Genomic DNA, 25,194 nt, shown 5'->3' with positions numbered 1-25,194 from the left:
AAAGCTAAAGGAAATGATGATCTGACTTCAGTCCTCAGTTGATATGCTGATAGGTTGACGTATAAAAGTTTAAATAAAAAAAAAAATCTATATTTTCTGAAAAATGTTACTGAAAAACTGCATTACTTTAGAACCAGACTACAGATATTTGCAATTTTGTGTCAAACTTCATGGGCTCGTTGCCTTGGTTTTTATAGAGTCCTGAAAATCTTTGATTGTTTGACTTTAGCTTCTGGAAATCCTGTTTTAGTGTGAAAATAACTAAACCTTTATGTAATATAGAAATGTTAATCATGCTTTTCTGGATTCAGGAAATAACTTTACTAACTGAACTTCTGTTGTATCCTGCATTAAAAAATACTGAAGAGAATGTTCATAAATAAAGCAATTTAAATGGAGCCAAATCCTTTAGGAATAGTTTTTAGAGAAATTGGAATCTCAATTCAGATACCTACCTGATCTGGTAAAGGTGAAGACAATATTAGGAATGCATGAATTCCATTTTGTTTTTCTTCTCACCTCTAAACATATATTGCCCATAGCTTAACTTTATTGCAGGTAATTTGAAACTATTGTCTACTTTACAAGGTTTCCAGCAGCAACAGATTAGTCTAATCTGTACAGATTGATGCCTAAGAACCTTACTCTATTATCTGGCAAATACCTAAATACACCTAATGTCTCTTATAATGGAACTTGTCTCAAGTGACGGAAGTCTGACAAAGCAATTTAAGAGGAGTAGAATAGTAGCAGAATAAGAATGGCACCAGCCCTGGTATCCAGCTCTCAATTAGCAAATGTTACCAGAAGGATGATTGGTGTGAGGTACCAAGAGTGTGGCACACAGTGCTGAGGGGCAAAAAGTTTAATAGCGTAATTCCATTACTTGCTTCATCTTGACTTAGCTTATCCTTCCCAAAGTAAACACATCAACAAGTTAGAGGACGAACTCGTGACTTCATATTTATACCTACTTTGACCAGTGTGGGTTTGAATTGTGGCCATCACTTTCTCAAATACAGCTGAATCTTTTCCCATCTTAAAAAAATATTAGTCTGGCTTCACAGGATTTTCAAATCTTATACTTCCTGATAACATGCAGCTTTCTGGGCTGCCTTGGCACAGCCAGTCCAAGTAACAGCAGTGGATGAGACTCTGTCAGAAGAGGCCACCATGCATGCTGAGATCTGGTCCTGCTCCCGTGTTGCACACCTTATTTTGCAGCGTTTCTGTATGTTTGTCTACCCTTCAGAACTGTGATCAGAAAGTTTTTAGTAGTCTTGGTTCCTGTTCTGATTTAGGCTTTGTGAAGCCACAACTTCCTTTACTTCCAGCCATGCTGCTTTTTATTGGCTCCAGTGATCATTTGACCCTGTGCTAAGCTGATAAATTTACTGGGATGGTGAAAAACTGTTCTAGCTAAAAACCTGCCTAACCATAAGATTTCTCAGTCTTAATATTGTGAAGCTGTTATGCTAACATCCACCAATAGCTATGATTTAGGCTAGGCTCAGGCTAGTAATGGGCTTCTGTTATTGACTGTAATGGCACTTAAACATTCCAGTAGTGCTTTCCTGAACTAGGTCCACTGCCTGTGACCCTAATCAAGATGCTGGGCTGCATAATTATTTGTTTAAAATTCATGTTCTTCTCTTAATTACTGTGTCCCTAAATTATTTTTTTTTTTCTAACCACAAGCTTCAGCAATGCCCAATGCTGTCCAGAAGACTAACTATGCTCATGGTCTCAAAGCAGTTTCAAATTGATTTCTACCGAAGGGCCGATGCTTCCAGAGTTCCATTGTAATGTTATTACTTGCAGCATACATAAAAGTACAGTTTGAAAATTAGTCTTTAAATTACCAATGTTAGCATTGAAAACCCAGATCTAGAACACCACTCATTGAATTGCCATTTAAAACTTTGAATTTACAGTTATTCAGTGTATCAAGTCTGTGCTTACAAATAGCAAGCTTGCACACCAGCAAACTGTACGTTGTAGTTTCGCTGGTGTGCATGGGTACATCTACTTTTTGCTCATTGTTCAAAGTTTAATATTGAAAGTACACCTAAAGCAATGAGACCCATGACTTTTTATAGATGTATGTGAGAAAAATCATAACATTATTAAAAGGAAATGTGGCTTTAAAAATCACCCAGCATTTACGTAACTGGATTTAAACAAAAGATTTCCACAAAAGTAGCATGGAATCAGTTGCAAACACCTTTGGTTTACCTAACATGAAATTAAGGTAAATTTCAGCAGTTGAGATTAACTCTCAGGGTTAACCCGTAATCTTAAAATGAAAGCTTTTAGGAATTGGTTGCAAAATATGATTTTTTTTATAATTATTCTCTGGATTGACTGCATTTCCCTGTCAATTATTAGGTTTATGCTTTTTGTCCCTGCATTTTAAAGGACTTAACGGTACATAGTTGGATGGGAAATACAAGATGTTTTATTTTCAAAAACACTTGTGAACACTGGGGATTGACTTAGATTATTATTTCATGTCCTGTTATTCGTGCCATGGATTCATCATGACTCAAAATTATAGTCTGTTACTTTTATTAAAGCTATTTAGAATATCTCATATACTTACTTGATAATGGAACAGTAAAAAGATGAAGTAGTAATAGTCATTATGTGAGGAGGAGCTGGGGCTGTTTAGTGGGGGTTGTGCGGTGGGAAGGATCCCATCTGATTGCATTACAAAGGAAGTTCACTCGATCATAATGAGCAAACAGGATTGTTAGGGAGAGGAATCTAGGGCTGTTGAAGAGCAGTCAGCTCTAGATTCCTTTGTGGGGGAATAGTCCCTTGACTTGCATGACATGAAGGGGAAAGGGTTAGACAGAATATGTGGATGACCAATCTTTCTGTTTTGGGCACCCAAAGCTGATGTTGGCATGGGCCAGCAGTATTTTCTTAGACCAAGTAAGGAGAGTCTCAGAAAGCATGAAGTGCTGTGTTAGCATGGCATAGAATTAGCACTGCAGTTTTGCTTTCTTAGATTGACTAGCAAAATAGAAAACCAATTGTGTATTTGTTGAGTTCAGAAGAAGCAATACATTGAATTTCTTCTAATACCTGTTTTTTGCAGGATGTTGTTTATTAGCAATAAGGTAAGAACATGATTAGAAATGCTTAGGGATATACAGGCTTTAGTGTAGTTGTGGTGTTAATTGCTGATGACTTTCATGCCGCCACATACGAATGTGGTATGGTGCTGGTATTACAGTGCTAGAACACATGGTGCATTGCCTATGCCTTAATAAAAAAAAAATATGCAAACCAACAACAAAATAGTGAAACAATAGATTTTCCAAGTGTGTTTTGAGCCATGCTGCAAATCCGTTGGTGTAAAGTCTAGTGCCTTTCGCAAACAGAATACATTTGTTGATTCAAACAGGGCACAAGTAATGCTTTGGATACCAATTTTCAAGCACAGTAATTTGGCTTGGGATGTTGTGAGGATCTGTATGTGTGGCCTGTAAATATACCATACCTGGATTGGGAGGGAAACACGTTTTCCTTCTTTTTGGATTTGCAGTCCAATATTTTGGTTTTCTTAGCTCTTAAACCGGATTTTTTTGGTTTTCTTAATCTTAAACCCAATGAGTATAGTTTATCACTCTTTTCCTTAATCTTGTAGGATTTGGAGTGAAAAGGACAAAAATTAGCTGGTGGTTTAAGATAGTCCCCTTCATTACAAGTTATCTGTGTTATTAGTCTTGTTATTAATCCCCATAAAATATTGGATGTTTGCATATGTAAGCATGTGTTTCAAATTTACTGTGATTTTTTTTTTTAAAAAAAAGGTAATCTGTAATGTTGCACCAACTTAGTTAGTTACCTTCTTTTTTTCTAATCCTTTCTTGCTCTTTTCACACTGAATTTTTATTTTACTGCTTCTGAGCTGATAAGTGCCGGTCCACAGTGTCTAGATTCTGGGGCAGTCTTTTGTCTATGTATAACCAAATTATGTTTTCTTTATAAAATGAAAATTATTATGACTCTTTAATGATACATTTCACACGCTATTAATATTTAGAGTTGTATTTTATCATAGTAATGTGCTAAAATATCTTGGGATTCAGTTTCTATGAATGATGCCAGATTAAGGAAACTAAGATAGCACATAAAATATTCTGCATTAAAGGTTGTTGGTTATATATTGGTTGCATCTTAAACACTTTGCTTTTTCATATTAAATTAGATGTTAAAACCATAAATCTTGAAACAGTGATAACAGTCTGTATTGGCAATGCTTAATAAAATGCTGAGCTGCTTTTGCCCTCTTGTGGCTAAATTTTATAATTTTAGTCCTACATGCTCCTGAATCAGAGTAAAATCTTCAGTCATGAATTAGGCTGCTGGTAGTCAGAATGTCAGCAGGTGACTACCTATTTTCATGGTTGTACAAACTTATGTGTGACCAAATTTATATTGTACATGCATAAAAATGCTTGATGTTGGGCAGGATTTTCAACAGTGCTGAGTGGTCAATGCTGAACTGAACCTAGTGAAAAATCAGTGGGTGCTTAATATTTTTGATGTCTGAACATTTATTAATAATTAGTTACTAGCTTAAGAATTCAGTTTTGGGCAGCCAACCTTTTAAAATCTTGCCTCTAACTTAATTCAGGCTGCTTTCTTGAGTACAGGTTTTTAAGACTACCCAGCATAGTTAATTTATGGTAACAGAATCTTTTTACATTCCAGAAAGCATTTGACAAAGTGGCCAGTAATCCTAAAAAATCCTGCCCTTATAGTGTAAAAGTTAGAATGACTTCTGGTACAATATTTGCCGATACAATTCTCCTGTGATAATAAGGACAATGTTGACAACACAAAGGTTTACCATGTAGAAACACTTTATCGCCACCAGACCTTTCATTTATCATTGTTTTATGACATTAGAAAGATAAGAAATGACTTTGTGCTGTTTAAATACTCGGCATTTCTTGACAGTTTGTCTTGCATTTCAAAATATGCAATCAGTGTAAGATATTAAGAAGTGTGATAATACCCACTTTAATTCCACTCTTGATTATAATATTTCTAAGTTACCAGATAGGTATTTGGATATGAGGCATTTAGTGAAATGTAATTCTCACACTTCAGAGTTGGAACAGCATCTCATTCTGTGCTACAGGATGTGGGTATCTGAGAATATAATTGCACATTGCTTTAATTAATTATGACAGAGAAAGGAAGCCATAGGGAAGGGAAGCATTCTATTGAGGCATCAGCATTGCCCTCAATGCAGTTGGTAATGGCAAGATATTTTTGAGAAACATTAGTTAGGTGGAAGACCTTTGTTTGTAGACATTGTTGTGTAAATGAGAAAACTGATCCAATCTTTCCATTCTTTCCTCTGTAAGAGTATAGTCCTGGGGCAGTAAGTTTTATCACTAATTACAATTTAGTAGGACTGGTGTTCTCTCAGTGATTGTTACAATTATCATCTAAATAGAAATAATATCTATTGTAATTCACCACATTAACATGCATTGACTTTCTACATAAGTATTAACAAATCTTGTTAATTGTGTTCAATCAGTTTATTATATCTGCATATTTGTCTTACTTTTGCCAAAAGTAAGGAGCAAACTCAATCCTGATATCCAACTGGTTCAAATTTTTGTTTTAAAGTAATGTGCCAAACTGTAGAGAAAAAGAAACTTGAGTCTGTTTGAGAGGTAGGGCTGCCAGCAACAATTGTCATTTATAACAGCGGCCTTCCTCTTTTTTTTTTTTAAGCTCAGTCTTGGAGAAGTCTTGCTGTGGATTCCTTAGTAAATCTGCTACAAAATGTTTTAAAATTCTTCTCTGACATATTATTGTTTATCTATCATATAAACAAAGACTGCAATTTCCATATGATTCCAGCCTTCGTATTTTCTTTTTTTTTGTATATTTCCCTTAGTGGGAGTAGAATGAAGTGCTATCGACGAAGTGATTTTCAATCTTCTTCCATAATAGTTGCACAACAGTAAGTTTTTTTAATTTTATTTTTCCAGTTATGTTCCTATTGTTCTGTAACCATATCTGTTACTAGTGTCTCTGTGCATTTTTAATTACAGAAATCTTCAAAACATTTTCTTTAGCCTTAATTACCCTTAGCTTTTGGCCTCGAATAACAAATGATGTCATCCTGAAGTGCTTGAGCAAATAGTTCTCTGTTAAATGGGAAAGGGTTTAAGGCAGGTTATGCTCAGTGAGGGGTCCCTTAGTGTTCTAGGATTAATTTTGCAGACATTGCCACAGGATCCTGTTGAATTTCAGAATAGACTGTTAAATCAGGTTAGGCTTGTTCCCTCTGCCCCCCGCCCCTGAATTTCCCTGCAGAAGGAAAATCACAAGCTGTCTGGATAGAAAGTATTGTGCTGCAATAAGAAAGGATAGAGATTAGAAGTAAAACTGAGAAACTTTTGTATAAATGTCACTTTATTAACACTTCTAGCATTCGTTCAAGCAGCATTGTGGGGATCTTGATTTGCATTTTTTAATAGTAGATTGAGATGAAATGCCTATATTGCTGAAAAATATTTTTAAATTTAATATTAAAAGTTATTCAATAATTGCTAAAGAATAAAACATACATAAGTTTGGGGATACAGTTGTTGGTCTGGAATATTTCAAGTTCAACAAAATTTTTATTGAAAAATGATGCTTCTGTGCGATTTTTAGCTTTCTTTGCATCACAAATCTACTTTTCTCTAAAAGTGCAGTTTCGTATTACACCTAATCCTGTGTAACAGAAGACTGTCGCTGAAAGATGTGATCCTGCCCTGCTCCCGCTTTTCTCAGAAATGACATGTGGCCACAGAGTAAGTCAATTCAGCATGCTTTCGGAGCAGGGAGGAGTGCATTTGGTGGCTCACCAGTAAGCTGAATCCTCTCAGAGAGCTGAGCTGTCTGTTCCTTTATTATATTCATATGAGTAAACCAGATGCAAAACTAAACAAATACAGGGAGTTGACATTGGACTGCAACATTCTCTAACAGCAGAACAAGCTGTCCTGTATACAGTACAGAGAACTGTGAGGTCTGGGGAGTGGTAATATTATATGACGATATCATTAATAAATTGGTATTTTGATAGTGATCAGAGGTAATTGTCATATAATGACTGGTTTACTTCAGTCAGTTTCTTTTCACCATAACTTTTACATCTGATGCTAACTTGAGCCTTTAGAATATAGGACTAAGACTTCCTTGGTCATTAAGTGCAATTTCCTGTAGAAGACATTAAGTCATCCAGAAAGGTCACAAGACCATTCACTCCCTACTCTCTGAACTCTACAAGCCTCAAAACATCCCCAAATACCTGAAGACAGACTTGAAATTTTAAAGGAAAAACCTCAAACATGACAGTGCGACATAAAATGTGAGCAGAAGAGAAATACTACTGCCAGTACACTCGAGGGGATTCTGTAAGCTCTAGTTTATTCAGCATTAAGGGCTGGATGCTCAATTTCAGGACTTGCTGCAAAGCATCTGGGTATAGAAGTGGTGGCTGCCAGTGTCAAAGCAGAATTCATGCATCTAATTCCACTTTCAAGTCCCATCTGGACGCAGCAGCCCCTACTCCAGAAATGCAGATAAATGTTTGGACGCAGTGGGAGGCAGCTGGCTGCCAGGACCGCATGCTGTGCTCTTTGCCACTCGTGAGACAGAAGCAGCCAGTTGGATGGGATTGTTCTGGAGGCTGGATCTGGGCTCCATGGCCCACACCATTTTAAGCACCCATTGGTAATGTCTGGATGACCTTAGGAAGTAGGCTGTGTGTCTGTAGAAAGCAGCAAATTAAAACCAAAAAGCGCTACACCCAGGGGTCTTCCTGTCTTATGAGGGGGCAGAGTCTTTCCTGACTCCAAATCTAATTATTGGTTTAGCCTTGAGCAGTTTGCAAGACATAACAGCAGGCATCTTTATCACTCTGTGCTTATATTTCCCTGTCTATAAAGTGGGATTACTAATACAGATTTTCCTTTCAGAACTCTGTTTTTCATGAATCTTTGGCACATTTCTTAAGACCTAGTGATTTAAAAGTTGCCTTGAATAAGGTAAGTATTGATAACAATTGATGGATTTGATTAAAATTTCAATTCAATTGTACTGCCTGGGATCACTGTCTTATTTACCACTGAACTTAGCCAGATCTTTTAAAACTATGGCCTGTTATAATACGGAAGATTCCATCAGAGTAGAATTTTTGGGATCCTTGACACTGGAGGGAATGTTCATGACCTTGCTGAGGGTGTCCACATCCATTTCACACTTTATAATTTTATTCTTAGGTTTGATACTGGAAGATCTTTGTTCCTCCCTTTTTATGCTAGATGTTCATTCCTTAGGTAAACCATGGCCATGTAAGTGGGACATTTCAGTAAGCAGTTATTTTCAAAAGATCTGGTTTTCTGCCTTCCAGTATCTGCCAGATGAAGTTCCAGACTGCAGGCTTTCTGTTCTGGAATCTCATTTGTGCTTTTATGGAGAGTGAGGTGAATCTTCGTGATTCCAGACCTGCAAGAGGTTTCAGAGATACTACTGACCTTTTAGTGTACCGTCTGCTTGCTTCACTGTAGCTTATCCTCATTTCCTAACAGTGGGTGGTGTTTATAACGAGTGTGATATTGCAATAGTCATGATTGACTAAACTGAATATTTCTACAAACCTGATGCATGCTTTCTGGCCCAAAAGTGAGCCATTTTCATAACTCCGTTTGCAGTCAAGGTCAGTTTCTGTTGGGAGAGATTTCAGTGCTAGAAATCTGAAGTATGGACGGAGCATACAACTTCCAAGTCCTAGTCTAAGAACGAATTTTTGCTGAGCGATAGAAAATTTCAGTAGGGAATTTTTAACCATATTATCAGAACTTTTTATTACATAAGTATTCCTGTTTTTATAGGAACTGCTGAGTTCTCACTGTTCCCTCCATCTGGGGACAGCTGCTCAGAAATGGGAAGAAAAAAATAGTATGGTTTTTAGCTTTAGGCAAGAAGGTGGAGTGGCAACCAAAACCAGCTGTAGAATGAATGATATTGATACCCATGACTTTTGGATATTACGTGTTCTATACTATTTGGAAACAAGAGATTGTTGTAAAAAGGACAAAAGAGCCTATAGAAAAGTAGAGTCCCCACAGCCACTTTTGCCCTTATGTTAGCTAGCAGCATGTTGGAGAATCTAGCTAAAAACATTACTGCTGTCATTTGATTCCCATCTCTCCCCTACCCCTTTCCACAAAAGATTTCACTGGAAATTGTTCTAAATGCATATGAATAAATGAAATAATTCTGTATTCAGTCAGTTCATTCATGTTAGTGAGCTGGATGTGGTGGCAGTATGGATGTTTTTTTTTCAGATGTGTCATTTTGTTTAGTCAACAATGCTGATTTTGTCAGATGGCATCTTTGCTTTGTGCTAATAATGAGTTTGAGGTCTTAGTAAGTAAGACTAATCATTTTGCTGCTTTCTGGGTACTGCCAGTGCAATAATCAATGGAAGATAAGGGGGTTTCAGTTATCTTGCTACCTAGGAAATGTCACTGTTCATTCTGTGCCTTTGTTTATATTAATTGTAGGCTAATGCATCAATATGACAGATAATGCTAGTTTTCCTCTTAGTTCTCACTTCAGCTATTCAGTTTCTGCAGCAGTCTAGATCCCTGTTAACAGGAAATGCCAAACAGATTTCCCCATAGTTTAGAAGGAGATCTGTTTGCAGGTCAATGGAGATGCGTTCAACAGGGAGTCGTTGCTTGTCATAGGTGGTTATGGGCAGCAGAGGTGATCCTGTCCTGTAAGTAAATTGTATCTGTGTCTTCCTTTCTCTAGCCAGGATATTGTGTTGCTTTATGTCCTTTGTAATTCATTAAAAGGGCTAGTTATTTACAGTTTTTATACAGCCTGAGTTGATTGAAAAAAAAAAAAAAAAGGCTTATATAGTTTTCAAGCCTGTCTGGTCACTTCTGAGTAATGCAAGGAGAAAGTAGATCAAGAATATCCAGATAGAAGTGTAAGGTGTACCGTGAAAAAACATGTGCTAAACTTTAATTCTGGTCTGGGATATACTTGACCTTAGGAAACATCTAGTCATAAAATGGGTGAAATTCCACCTATAGAATGAGTAGTCTTACTACTCCCTTTTTCAGAATTCCAGCCTGCAGGGGAAATGGAGACCAAAAGTAAGCATCATTTGTTCCCAGAGCCTTAAAAGGACTGTGGCCTAATCACCGGTTCATGCTAAAAAATGTCTAATGGCAAGAGCCCAAGTTCTGTTCGTGTCACAAGGAAGGTCTGTGGCCATCCTGAAGTCACAAACCTGTTTTCAAAGGTAACTGTGACTGCAAGAGCTGTGATTCGTCAACTTAAACAGTTTGAGTTTTATTGTACTATTTTGCCAATAGTCTCAAAGGATAGAAAACCCTATGATAGGTGTAAAACCAGTACCAGTTTTAAAATTACCAACTGGTCGTCTTTCTATTCAACTAATTGGCTTAGTGGTGGTTTTGCATACTATTTTAATCCAAACAATAATGTCTTCTACAATAAAATACTCGTGGGTTTGTCTGTTCTGTTAGGATTATGTTTTTACCCAATATTAATCATACCAACAGGATATACTAAAAATCAACGTTTTTGAAAATAATTGGAGTTAAGCCATGTGAGGTATGGTGAAACCTGAGGCTGAGCTAAAACTGAAGTTAGGACAACTTTGAGCAGACTGTTAGACCTAATGACCCTCTGAGGTCCCTTCCAAGCTGTGGTTATATACTGTGGTTCTGTGCTTCAGAGGAGCCGTGGGCTTCTGCGCCTCTTACATGACTGAGAATTTCAGGCAAGGGGTTTGTAAGTGGTGTAATTCACTGATGTATCACAGCAGCTTGCATTTGAAATTTATTAGAAATGTGATTCAGTTTCTCTTAAAGACAGATGTTTTGGTCAAAGCATGCAATACCAAAATTAACTGTAGGGACCCCAGTTGAAAAAGCTGAAATGCTTATTGCTACGTCCAACTTATGTTGCATTGCCTGCAATTGGAATTCCACTATTGTATATTCCTCCAGCTCGTCTTAGTATTTCACACATTACTCTTTAATTGTTAACTGTTTGTGATTGCGTGTTGGCCTCCGGTCCTGTTCTTGCAAAGTGCTGGAACCTGTTTGACTACGGTTCCATGACGATCAGTCCCGTTAGCCCAGCAGCACCGTGCCTTTCTCGCTTGTGAAAACCGGCAGCCCCCATCCACAGGTTCCCGCGGGCTGTGTCCCGCTCCGCAGCGCAGTGACCGGATCAGGCGCACCAGGTGGGGGCCGGGAGAGCCGCCCAGGGGCCAGCCGGCCCCGCCACCGCGCAGGACAGCCCGACAAGCCGCCGTCGCGCCCGCGGACGCGCAGGCAGAGGCAGCGGCAGGAGGGCGCCCCGCTGACCGCCATTGTCACCGCCGGCCGCGGCCGCCCGGGCCCAGGCTCGGGGCGGGCAGAGCGGCCCCCCCGCCCGCGGTTGGGGCGGCGGGGCGGGGGCGGCGGGGCCGAGCCCTGCGCCCCGGCCCGGCCGAGGCGGAGCCCCCCGCCCCCGGGCCGCGGCGCGCATGCACGGAGCGGCGGCAGCGGCAGCCCCCCGCCCCCGGTGCCGCTGGCTGCCTGCGCTGCGGCGCTGCCGGGCTCGCTGCGGACCATGGCAGCAGGGCTGCGGCTCGCCTCCTGCCTCTTCGCGCTCCTCGCCTGTTTCGCTGGTCACCGGCTCGCCGGAGGAGCCGGCGGCAGGAGGGGGGCGGCGGCCGATGCGTGCGGAGGGCGGGTGAGTAGGGCAAAGTGCTGCCGCTGGCTCCCCTCGCAAGGCGGGCGCCTCCGTGGAGCGGGGCGGGTTGCGGCCGGCGCTGCGTGCGGGAGCTGCGGGCGTGGAGCCGCGCAGGTGGTGCGGGCGCGGGGTGCCCCGCAGGGAACTTCGTCCCCTGTAGCTGATTACGTCGCTCCAGGGCTCCGCACCTGGCAGTTAATTTGCGGCCGGGAGCCGGGAGGGAGGGTGGCACTTCCCGGGCAGGCACGTTTGCTGGGCTCTCGCCTGGGGGAGGGAGGCAGCCCGTAGCCACCGGGTGTGAAGAAGTCACTCAACAGGTCCTCCACTGCCAGCGCTCTGCCTTCCTTAGCTCGACCTGTGCTGCCAGAAGGATAAAAGCCATCGCTTGGGCTTTGTTATTTTAATGATTCGAGGCCGGCTTGGGGTCTTAGCTTCGGGCCTGATCGTTATACAGAGGATGTAGGAAATTTACGGGAGGGGGAAGGCGGGAGGAAGGTGATAAACGTTTTGTTGCTGGTCTTTGTCTTTTGTCCCTGTTTCTGGTGTGTTTTGCTGTCAGACTTGATTGCTTTTCCTTTTTTTGATATTTTAAAATAACTTTGGGGTTGCGTGGTGTGTGTTTTGTTGTTTCGGCTGGTGTCTGGTCCCAAATGTGGCTGGAGCGTGGTGAGCCAGGAGGGCTGGAGGGAGCACAACTGACTTTCATTGCTTTTCCTTTTTGTTAGGCTGTCACTAAGGATTTTCTTGGTTTCAGATCAGATCCTTTGAGAACGTTCCTGCGACACACGGTTCACAAGTTTGTAGGGCACGGTTTAGAAAGGCGAAAGCATTGGGAAGTGTGTTAAAGAAGAGTGTGGAAAAACAAACTTCAAACCCTGGTAAAGCTTAAGACCTAGATCTTTGTGTTGGATGGGACTGATGAACGTTTAAACTCCCCGATTAGGTGGTTTTGGTTTTTTTTTAACTGAGAAATAGGAATAAAATGTTTTGGCTCAGTATGTCTATTGTATTTTTCACCAGAGGTAGGCAGGATACTCTACAGGCTTATAACGACCACTGTGTATGTTTCTGTCAAGTTTTGCATCAGCTATTAAGTAAACAATCACTACTAAAAGTCATAACCATTGATCAGTGTATTTTGATGTTTTTAGAAATATGCAGATGCAGTTTGTATCTGATTTATTTTTGATTTCATAATTCATGTCATTGTATCAAACCTGAATGTAAAACAGTAATTATTTTAATATAATTTTTTTGACTGGCTTATAGATCAGTAAAAATTAATGTCTTTCCAATTACCATAAAACCCCCTTTGTCTTTATTGCTCACAGCAGATGTAATATTCTAGCTTGTTATAATAAAAACAGAAACTAGTACAATTTTTTATCTTCAGCTTCAAATTCAGACTTCCCTAGCCAATTTATTAGCTATTTTGTCTGATTGCTTAGTAATAATTTCATAGCCTGATTTTGTAATATCAGCCTTGCTTGTGTTTGCTGCATAATCCAGGCAGGGCAGCATTTATTAGAGTAATGACTGCAGGATGATGCCCATTGTCTCAGTTTTGTGGTATTTATCTTGGTCTGCATGTAAGTTTTGAGTAGACTTGACATACTATTAAATGACTGATGGCCCCTCTAACACATTGTCTGCTCTGGAACAGGGTTGCCTTTGAAGTAGTACCCTGTAGGAAGTAAAGAGACTATTTGCTCTATTAAAATTCCTTGGTATTTCCTCTGTTTAACCACAGGCCACTTCCCCTCTGCTGCTCTAAACACTGCAGGGACACTGACTGATTGAAAAGACACAAGCCCTGAAGTAATTGTAGCCTATTCAAATAGATATTCTTATTGCAGGTTATTTGTAAGTAATGTCTAATTTTAATATATGTTAAGGGAATGGATAAATCTAGACATTTTTACTTTCTCTGTATGGAATGTTAGGATTGCATGAAATGAAGCAGTTGAATTGAGGTAATTCTCAATGGCATAAATAGTCTAGAAAAATATCAGTTAACTTTTAATAGTTCTTTAAGGAGAAATAAAATGTAGATAGCTGGGTGTTTGTACATTTAGATACATACATGCTGGAGATTTTCCTCTGCTAAAAAAAAAATGTGTGGTGTGCTTTCCGCCCTGGTGAATCATTTTTATTGTTTTGAGTGTTACTTTTGAAAATCTGCATTCCATCTTGGTACATTTATAATAAGTAACGCTCCTTTTCCTTTCACTCTACAAAATACAATTTTAATTTTCCTCAGTATTTTGTGGGAGTAAAAGCTTCACTTGATGAGGACGTATTAGTGGACTATGGCTAAAAGATTGTGGTAAAGAAGTATTCAATACTTCAATTCACAGCTTCTGAAATTATTCTTAATAGCTAATATTTTCAAAAGTAAAGTCTTTAGATGTGATTTTCCCCCTTCCCCCCAACTTCCATCGCAAAAATACATACCTGTATTAATTGCCTTCTCTAGTAATACTCTGGCATTTGTCTTGCAAGCTCAATATATGTCTGCAGCAGGAAAGCAGTTAATATGAGGATGAGTAACATTACTGTTGTTAAGTATTATCAGTGATTTCAGTGAGTCCAGGATTTTAGAATTTGGATTGACTGCTAAGTCTGGGATTTCTTTCATTGATGTTTAACAGAAATTTTAACGTTTTCCTACACTTAATGTTATTTCAGATTAAGGTAGAATGTCTGCTTGAGGCACAGTAGTGTTGCAACGTAGCTTTCCGTGTGAATGGTCTTACTACATCATATGCATACCTTTATCCAGGAAAAATAAGTTGGGGAAGGGCCTCTTTTAATCTAGAATAAGTATGTCCACGTGGGGAGCTATTCTGGAAAAGTAACCTCTCCATTTTTTTTCATATTATAAACAAGCCATGAGGTATACGGAGACAACAGACTTGGGCTCTGATGATGATTTGAATATATTTCAGATTCATTTATTCGGTGTTAAACACATGAGTAACTTTACTCTCAAGTTGTTTTGTAGATTCTAATGGAACTACACACATGAGTAACTTTTTTCATATGTTTAATTCCTCTGAAGTTCCTGGCAGTGAATCGTGTTCGGTATAAAGCTTAAATTTAATGAGACTGTATGATGAGAAAGAATAAATAATACAGCATTTTAGCAACCCACCCCCCCCCAGCCCCTTGTTAGCAGAGAGTTGTACCTTCCTTTGCTGTGCTAAGCAAAGCTTATTAGGCGTACTAGGGGTCTCTGTTCCCGTGCATTCTCCCCTGAAACTCCTCCTGTGCCATCTTCTATGCTCTTTATTTGTGGAGATTTCTATTTCCTTTTCTCTTTCATAGCAGAGACTCTGAAAATCCCCATTTCCTACCATTCCACTGTCAGGAGCTCTGCCTGTCTCTTTATTCTTTAGGCTCATGCTGCTGTGTCCTTAGATTTATCTCCTCAAGCATCCTTCCCAACACACACTCATTCTTCTCCACAGCTAGGATTTTTCTAAGTACAGAGCTAGGTCATACTGAAATTATTTTCCCAGCTAAATATATGTTTTGGGAACTTTATTTAGGAGCTTGAATACCATCTGAAATGGTAAGAAAGAATTCACCAGGATTTAAATTCCTCCGCTTATTTCTTAATATTTTTTAACAGCTAAAAAAAAGGTGTTTTTTTTTCTTGCAGAGTATTTAAAAATTTTAAAGGGTATTGAGCAGAAGACAGAGCCAAGATGAAGCATGGTGGAAGGTGTCAGTGTTTGTCATCAGGGGGTTCTTTAATCTATAGACAGTTCCAGAGTTGCTTGAAAGCTCTGCAGACCGGATGCCAGCGGTTCTGTATCCTCCATTTTTTCTGAATTCTTAGAACCAATAGATTTCTCTTCACTGGTGCACACAACAATGTGATAGCATTTTAGAATTGATTAGACGTGTCATTTAAAGCTTAGTGCATTCTCTGATTAGATATAATGCAACATGTTGAGTGCAAGGCTTTGCAAGCATGGTCAGTCATGCAGGTAGGCATCTGCATTACTTTTGTTTAGCTTAGAATTTGGCTTCAAGATCACTCCAGGGTTGGGTTGGGGTTATTTTGAGTTTCATTTATCGAGTAATGTAGCAGAGAATGTGACCCCATTTCTACTGCAGTGTCAAAAAGTGTTGATGATTTGCCTGTTTATAGGACTGCCTATTTAAGTTAATTTAAAAATGCTCTAATATGTTAGTGTTTAAATAGGCAGATGAATGTTTCCTGGGGAACGATGTGGTTCTGCAGTTTAAATGCTTTGTTTTCAGAATGGGCATTCAAACACACAACCTAGACAACAAAATTATGGAAACATAAGCCTGCTTATGTAATTGAAATGTAACTCTCAGTATTAAGAACAAAAATTTATATTTCCTTGTATATTTGTGTGAAATTGGGAAATTTTAATATGATGCCAATTCATAAGCTGTTGATTTAACAAGGTTTCTGCAGCTGATGTGTCTTAGGACTGTTATAGATTTCCTCAATTTCCTCTCTAGATCATGTCCCTTAGTTTAGATGTTGAACTCCATTCCCTGCTTTTAAGTGTAGTAACTACTGTATCAGACTTACTAATTTAAAAACTTGAGACACTTAAGAACAAGCCCTGCTTTAATAGATTAATACTTTATAGTTCACTGGTGAGAAGATGTTAAGCAGTCATGATTAGACAATACTAACTTTTCTTTAGTTCATTATTTGGTAACGTTAATATAACATGGATGTTGCTTAATTAAAACTGCAACATTTAAAGGGTGTTTAATAAGGACCAGATGTCTTTTCTAGCAGATCAGTCTAAAGATGATGAAACAAAGCTTTGATGTGAACCTGCCTGCTTAATTCTGCTCAGAGGCTGAATTTTACCTGTAAATTTAGCATGTTTTTTTTTAGAAGCAAACAAGGTAAGGGGAGTGGGAAGCATTACTAGAGAATTGTTAAGCTTGAATACCATTTTTAGTTTTTAAAAGTAAAACTATGTTTTATTTTTAAAGTGTATTGCTTTGGTTTTATGTGTACTGCTACCAGTATAATGAAGTGTATTTGAAATAGAGTTTTTTCTGAAACTTTAGGCAAATGCTGGTGTTTCTATACCACGTGTTGTTTTTACATTTCAAAATGTACATCACGCATAAATACATCACACCTAAAAAAACCACATTAAAGTTATATCAAATACCTGGGTGTTTATTTGTTATTTCCTTCTCCCTGTATTAATTCTGAAAAATTATTTTATGGAAGTGCAAGTTACAGTGACTTAAAACAAGGAAGTATGGCTAGATCAGTGCATATTAAGTAGTTAATTTCAGATTATGGTAATGTGAGACTTTCTTTAAGGATCAAAATTTAAATGCAAATTTGAAAAAGGATTTTATCCTTTTATCCATGTAGTATTTTGCAATTGTTACATTTTCCAGCTATTTTTGTCTCTTCCAGCTCTCCTCAATAGGAGTCACCCATATTGACATCCAGAACTTCTACATGATTTTCTCATGAAGACTTGAGCGAGATATTTACTTACTAAAATAGTGAATACAGGCTTATGGCACTAATGGATAGACCCATTTCTGTAGTTTTACTGCAATATTTAACAGAAACATATATATTATCACTCTGATTATCCAAAATTCTTCCAGTCAAGCCAGGGTATAGATGTGTATTTTAACATGATTGAACCTGTTGTACTTAATACATTTTACTTTCAACATCATATCTAAAGACATAATTTCTGGATTTTAAAAAAGTATCGCTGACCTCCATGGATTGGAGAAGATGCCCCTTATCAAATGGGTGTACTGGTATAAAACAAGCAGATGTAATTTTTGGAAGTGAGTCAAACTGTGTAGACAGTGATTAAGGAACCGAGGAAAGTACGGTTAAGAAGTATTTCCTATTAAACTTCATTGGCTGTCCAGTTTTCTCTAGATCTATGTATACCAAGTGTTCTATCTTAAAAATTACTTCTTGTTTGCCACCAAAACTCAGAAAGCTATCAGTACACATAATAAATATGTAAATTTTTAATACTGTATTTTCCAAAGTTCATACTTCACCATTTCAGATTCTTAACTGGTTTTGGTTTTAGCCTATCATCAGTGTTTTCACATCTGGCTTAAAAACACTTTGAACACAGACTTTCTTGGTTGGTCATGTGTCTTGGTAAGGGCCTGAGTTATGTTTTTGAAAAGGGCTTGGGGTAACCAGCTTCATGGTGAAGATGCATCTGACGACTCTGATTCGGTGTTTTTTGCGAAGTCTTCTAGTAACACCAGCTTTGAGTGGGCCTCTTACAAATTGCTTCAGTTGCCACCCAAGCTCTGAAGGCAAGCTGAGACCTGGTGTGTTAACCCCTCTGTTCATGGGGCCTGTCCTGTTTGGTGGTATCAAATACCCCTGGGAGATACTGTCCCAAATGCACTGTTCCTTGGCTGAAGAACAGCAGGGGGCTTCTGGTCACTTTGCGGTGTGACAGCAATGAAGAATGTGATTCTCAGGAAACTAACTTACTGTGATTTAATAGTACCTCAGAGAAATTGTTGGAAGTGAGTTTAGCCAGAGCCCATCTAGTAGAATGAGCACTAAAAAATGAAATACTTAGGACAAGGCAAGGTGGAGCAGGTGTCAGCCCAGCAGTAACTGTCAGTTGTACCTGTGCAGGGTTTGACTAAATTCTCATCCCTGCCCAAAGTACAGTCTTTAGACTTTTGAACAGAACCAAGCTGGAGGCAGAAGAGATTGAAACAGCACGGGGAAGGGGGGAGCTTGTCATGGTAAAAACAGAACAAGATGAGGCTCAGCTGATCATCTTGGAATAAGTTCTAGGGCAGGTTGCATGGCCAGGTCAACTAGAGGATGTTCTAAGAACAAATTTCAGCTATTAGTTTTGAAACAAACCCCAACAAGCCCAACACATGTAAAGAACTCGCAGAGGAAGCGTCATAGAAGCAAATTCCAGACCAAGATAAGGAAAACTGCAGATTAACAAGAAGGTTTTTGTGTTAATGACAATGTTTTAAAATATAAGCAATAGTACACAGAAGCCACATGCACAAGTCGTGTCATTATTCTAGTCCTCCTGTCACCTCTCTCCAATGTATGGATAGATTCCAAGAGCAAGAGGAAAATCAGATGTGCAGGTAGGGATTTGTTCTTTCAGAGTTTGACTTGATTGTTTATGATTAAAGCTTAGAGTAGAGGTTTAGTAAGTGTCAGCACGTGTTTCAGGAGATACTGTATTCTTTGGAATTCTGTCTCACTTGAAGGCTGTTACAGAGTTATATCACTATTGACTCCAGAGAATTGTTCCAGACATCCTGGTTGATTATTCGTTGTGCTGATAATGGTGCAGAAGCCCCACTGGTATGCCAGAATACTGCCTCTTGGTACTCTGTTCTTGGCGCATCATTCAGGTAGTAAGGGGATAGCAAAAGGAAGCTGATTTTGTGGCTAGAAAGTGTCTGCATCCTAGTTTGTAGGTATCCTGTTCAATGTTCACCCACATTTTTCTGCATCTCTTGGCTGTTGATGAAGATTTTTCACACAACTGAAACTGAAAATGCTGTGTTAGATTCTAGTAAAGGACACGTAAGTGGCTGTTCTTGTACTTTTTAGATCCCTTCCATTCTTTGGTAGGCTCTTTAGATACTAGGTGATGAATGTCTTCAAACAAGTGGGTGAATTCCTTCTGTTGGCTTAGGAAAGTAGTTTTCTGCTCCTGCCAGAGCTATCCAGGACATGAAACTGGTCTGTTCCTCCTTCAGCCTGAGTTAAACAATCCAAAGGAACCCTAGGTGAGTTCCATAATCTATAATGTTCAGGTCAAAAGAACTATGTATGAAATCCTTTTCTTAGTATGTTATCAATTATTAGGGCTGGAATCATGGCTAGCTAGCAAAATCTCTTGAATAGGTTTATGCAGAGATTTAATAAGGAGTATAACAAGGTTAAGTATCAGCCTGCAGGTGTGTGTGACACAGAATGTAGAAGGCAGGGATTTCTTTCTTTTAGATGACCAAATTTCATTTCACTGTAGGACACTGTACCTCTGAAAAGCCATCAATACCTTTTAGAAGAGGGCCATGCACTTCTAGGGCAGGTAGGAAGAAAAAGACTGATAGCTCACCTATGCATGAAAAACACATTGTTTCTGGCTACAAGGCTACAAGACAAGTGAGTAACATTTTCATTAAAGTGTCAAAATCTATCTGTATTTCGTAGGTGGATCTTGAACATACAGAATATCTGTCATAGTCATCTATTAAATGCATGTTACAATCTTTCTTCATGTTACCTCCTAAGTTTAAAGCTGTAGGTGCATGAGCAGCCTTTATTTTTCGTACTCTTATGGATTTGCTCTTGGGCTGCTATGCAGCAAGACAGTAAATCTGGTTTTGAGGCACATCACTCATGCTGCTTATTCTAATGTGCCCAAATAGACATGAGAGGTAGCTTTGTCCTAGGCGATTTCATGCTAGATCAGGTATTGTATCGCCTCTTGCAGGCCTGAAAGCATAAGGTCTGCAATGTATGTTTGGTTTAGTTTGTCAGAATGAGAATTCTGTGTCTGTGACTGATCTGAATCAAATTTGTAGAGCTTGGTGATCTGACATTGTGCAGAGGTGGCTGTGAAATGCTGACCTCTGTGTTGACAGATGCACCTTCTTGTTGGCAGCATGGAGCCTTCAAGTCAGCGGTCTTTTGAGTCTACCTGGCCTTTTCCTTTACAAATGCTGTGCAGCACATAACGTGTCGCAGTAACGCAGAGGTCATTGTAATGTCTTCAAGGGAAACGCTGTGCAAATGTGTTCTTCTATTTTCTGTAACCTTTGTATTCTGATGGTCTAACATGGAAAGTACAAGCTCCTGTGCTGGAACCCTGCGTTCACACAAGCTGTAAGGGACAGATGAGGAGATGCAAAGTTCAAAGGGCTCCAACCTAATGTGCGTACCAGCTCATAAGTTGCTACAAATGGTGGGTGTTGATACTAACAACTGGACAATATCAACTTAAATCTTGAGGTACTCACTATGTGGAGGAGGTGGTAGGACACACAGTTCTGCTTGGAGCTGCACATTCTCTGCTTAAGTGTTTCCAAAGAATGGATTTCTATCGATCAATCTATATGATTTTCTTACCTCACAAAATTGTATATAATAACCATTTCTGTGCCCACTGTAATGTGGCAGTGCTGGATTTCCCTCGTGGTTGGTGGGCAGGCTTGGATTTTAATTTCTGACCTTCCTGATGTTCTTCACTCTTGTATCAGTGGGAGGGACTAGATATTTCTGATCTTACTTCTGACTACATTCAAATCCAACCAAGCAATCAATGACTTCTCTGACTTTTTTTGTGTACGGCTGTGGGAAAATTCCTGGTTGGCTGGCTATGAATTAATGAAAATCCTTAGAATGCTTCACTAATGATAGCTCCTGTGGCTTTAAAAATGCTATTCCCTTTTTTAATTTGAGGGAGGTCACAGAGGTTTACAGAAACTAAGAAAAGAAAACTTAACATCTGGTTGTGCTCTCCTGATGACTGCTTTTGTGTGAAGAAAAGTTATGGCATTTCCTCAGCATCAAACACATTCAAGGTGATCCTTTCTAAGAACTTTTTGCAAGAATACTTCTCACTCAAACTGTGATTGCTAATTAATTTTGCTTTGTATTTTCAAATGGAGGATTTTAGTCCTCCATGGGAATCCCAAACTCATAATATTGTCACTTAAAATACGCCCTGCCTTTATAAAAGAAACTTACTTTCTTGAGTTTTTAAAGTTTTAGAACTCAAAGATTGAAACAAGCCATTTGGTTAGATTCTGGGATTCAGGAAAGGAAATGTTTTTCTGTGTTTGCATGTCCATAGTGAAGTTCAGTTTCATTTATTTGCATATAAAGTTCCAAAGAGTAATCTGATTTGTACAAGTCCCCTTTTTATGATTGTAATTTTACAGGCTAAAATAGAATTATTTTATGTTTTTTAAGTAATGCTGGTTAAAATTATATGTTGTTAGTTTAGCTGATAGGAACTCATAATAGGAGAATGTTTAGGTCCAAACAGTAAATCTTTTCAATTGTTAAAATAGAAGCTATCAGCTGCTCAGTTAAACATATGTATTCCAGGTGTGACTGGCCTGGAATCAGAAAACATAAAAAAATACAACTTCAGAGACTTTTAATAGTCACATTCTTTTTATTTTAGACAATGATTTAAACAAACTACATGCAGGCATCTATTTGTCATCTACTTGTGGAAACAACACTCCAATCTGTTTTCCTTTTAAACGTAGAATACTAATGGTTTTGTCGAGTGGTTTTGTTTTTGTTGTTTGTTGGTTTTTTTCTCTTGTTTAAAGAGCTAAAATTCTACCTGTTAAAATCAGCATCAAAACTTTGACTTCCCTTTTGATGGAATTTTGTCTTTTATACCTCAGTAGGCTTGGCGCTTTGGTATTACCTAGCACTAAAAACAGCTGGGACTGACGGCGATGCAAAAGCTGGTACTTTGCAAACTTGAAAAACAAGCTTCTTATCCGGCTGCTTCTTTGTGCATATGGGAACGTTTCTACCCTCTAAACCCGGGTGCAGGTTCAGAACACAGTTTACTTCCACAGTAACGCCCCATGTGAGGAGTTTTTGGGTGCATCTTGTCAGTGCAGGGCAGTGCTGCAGATGGTCAGGCTAACGGAGCCAGTGAGCTGAACACCAGAAGTAAGGTAACAGTGGCGGTGGGACATCGTGCTTGTGTTCATGGCTGACCCAAAGCAGAGCAGTTGCTAGTGTGGCAATTTCTGATGCTTCGGCTTTCTTGTTAATAGCTATCTTCAATCTCAGCGCTGTGTAGGTATGCCCTGGAACAACCCATATGGTGTGTTACAGACCAAGTAGGGCACTGTAAGGTTACATCTTAGTTTATGACATAGTCATACTTTACAAATAGGACCCCAGGGATAGATTTTTTAAATTATTTTTTATTTATTTATTTTGGGTACAGCTGCCCAGACAACGAAGAATTCCATCCCTTTCCCCTGTCTGAGCTACTCAGGTGCCAGCCTGTATCTTCTGAAAGCCCTTGCTTTGCACTGCTTCATGTTCCTCCAGTTTCTACAGGGATCAATGTTATCTCTCTGTCTGGGCTTGTCCCTAATTACAGGCAGTAGTAACAAAATGAGGATGGAAGTTGGAACTGGGAAGTTGTGCAATTTACTCAGAACATAAAGACTACTCTGTCTGGATGAGCTTTAAATACAGTGTGGGAAGGAGGCATTGCTGAATCGCAGACCTTTTTAGCAAAGTTTTCAAGCTTGTGCTGGGTTTTGCCTTGAAGTCTTAGAGATACGGGGTGTGAATGTGTGATTTAAGCTTCACCCTGTAAGTGTGAGCAGATCTTTGGAAGCTTGGAGCAGGATTCTGAAAAGGAGTGGAGTGCCCTAACTCCTATTAACTTTCAATGGGATTTGTTCTCTTTTGTGGCTTAGGGTGTAGTTACATTTTATATTGACTCAGCAGTGAAGCTGGTTAGTGAAACTTTCACTCCCATATACTTCCTCCCACTTCAGTGCTGCTGCTTGCCCTTCCCTCCCCACCTGTTTTGGTGCACCTGTTTGTGAGCTGCTTTGTAAATCACATTATTAAAATAGTTTAAACTGAAAGTGTCCCTTTTTTTAAATTTTTTTTTCTTCCCCTTCTCACAACTGGGGTCATTTCAATGACATGGATAAAATGAGGTCCCCATGCAGTTATGCTAAGTATTTGTTCAGGAGTAGTGAACTACAACGTGAAAAAAGAGCCAAGGACTGGGCAGGGGAGTTGGGAAATCCATAAGCTAATTTTGTGATATTCCATGTAACTATTCAGATACTTTTAAAATTCCCACCCTTGAGGTTTGTTAATTTAGATACCTTTAAAAAAGTACCTCATCAAAAGAGTTTGAGGTTAGTATACTGAGCTTATATGAAACTTTAAAGTTGAAATTATACAAGATTTTTCATGCGAGTATTTTTTAAACGGTGAATTTTTCATAAGCAAGAAGATGATGATGTTTCAGAAATCACTTCAGCGTCTGTTGACATGCAGCCAGCGCTGTGGTGGAACACGGAGAGCACGGTAAGGCTATACAGCCCTTCCTGCCAGGAAATGAAGGGTAGCGTATCCATTTGTAACCCGAGGAGTGGAGTTTGCTATACAGCCTATAGTTTGGGAATGGAATTTGGGCAAAATTACGGCTAAAATTACAGAATGACCCACTAGGTCTTACAGAACTCTAGATCTTATCTTGCTCTGATGAAGCATCTCCCATTAGTACAGTATCTATGAACAAACTTGACAATTATGGAGTACAGTTAAGGATTATTCCCCATTATAAAGAGCTCTGATTTTATTTACTGCATCAGAATTTTATCTGAGGCCTCCTGATACTGTACTGCTTCACAAGATATATATTAACAGCCCCAAAAGAAGAAAGGGCCAGATGTACACCCTGATGCTTTTGTAATACTATCTTGTTTTGCTTTTTCTGTTGCATAATATAAAATAATTAGCTAAGATGCTTTTCAAAGAAAATCAGTAACACGATCTATTTCAAAATAGTTATGCCTTTGCTTTATTGTTTACATTTTTCCAGCAAATTATGTTGGTGGTGTTTAATAATAATAATTGTCTTTACCTTAGCTTACCTTCTGACAGGAGTAATATGTCAACAACAAAAAAAGTTAGAATAAAAAAAGACAAAGCAAACACCTAACACAGCTTGACCCATAACAGGTGAAAAGTTATTATTCCATGCTTCTTCAGAACATCGGTGGAAACAAAACCTTTATCTTTTATTCATTAGTTAGGAATAATGCAAGTTGGGATAGCTTCGGTTTCTCCATATAGTTGTATTTGTGAGAGTAATTCACTAATAATGCCATTCACTTTTGGGGTTCTCTTTCAATAAGGACCACTAGCCGTGAAATGTCATGCAGAGGTTTGGAAATGGGGCATTCAGCTCACTAAAGAATGAGTTGCAAGGGCAGAACTTGCTTTTTATTACATTCTGGCAGTAAATGTAGGAATCAAAGCCACAAAATAAGTGATAGAATAACACCCAGTATCATCTAACCGTGCTGATAGATATGAATGACTGTTGTTCAGTGTAGCCACGTTACATTTGGTATATATTTTTAAGGCATTATTAGATTCCATTCAACTGCAGAAGTTAGCCATATGTAAACTCCAGTAGTTTATTTGCATGCTTCTATGCGGAAAGTTCATATGTAGTTTTAAGTACAATACCCCCCTCGCCCCAGTATGGTTAGGTTTTGTTACAGCGGAGAAAATTATTGTTTCTGTGTTTATATTTTACAATCACATCCAAGTGTATTCCTATTGTTAGTTATCAT

General features: G+C 38.9%; 1 protein-coding gene across 3 annotated transcripts in view; it reads left to right on the top strand.

Moving 5' to 3' along the window:
- IL17RD (interleukin 17 receptor D) overlaps nucleotides 1-25,194 on the top strand; it is a 73,667-nt gene that overhangs the window by 8,622 nt on the left and 39,851 nt on the right. The window contains exon 1 of one of the 3 annotated variants that reach the window (XM_080384998.1): nucleotides 12-11,814. The exons of 1 other annotated variant lie outside the window; for it this stretch is intronic. In XM_080384998.1, coding sequence (XP_080241124.1) covers nucleotides 11,692-11,814 — 123 coding nt within the window. In that variant the 5' untranslated portion in view covers nucleotides 12-11,691. Of the gene's footprint in view, nucleotides 1-11; nucleotides 11,815-23,904; nucleotides 23,918-25,194 lie in introns of those variants that run through there. One more of the 3 variants, XM_080385000.1, reaches the window with a different exon arrangement.

Source organism: Falco punctatus (genome assembly GCF_963210335.1).
Source record: "Falco punctatus genome assembly, chromosome: 4".
Taxonomy (NCBI): Eukaryota; Metazoa; Chordata; class Aves; order Falconiformes; family Falconidae; genus Falco; species Falco punctatus.
Note: the sequence above shows the minus strand (reverse complement) of the source record. Positions and strands in the feature narration are given on the sequence as shown.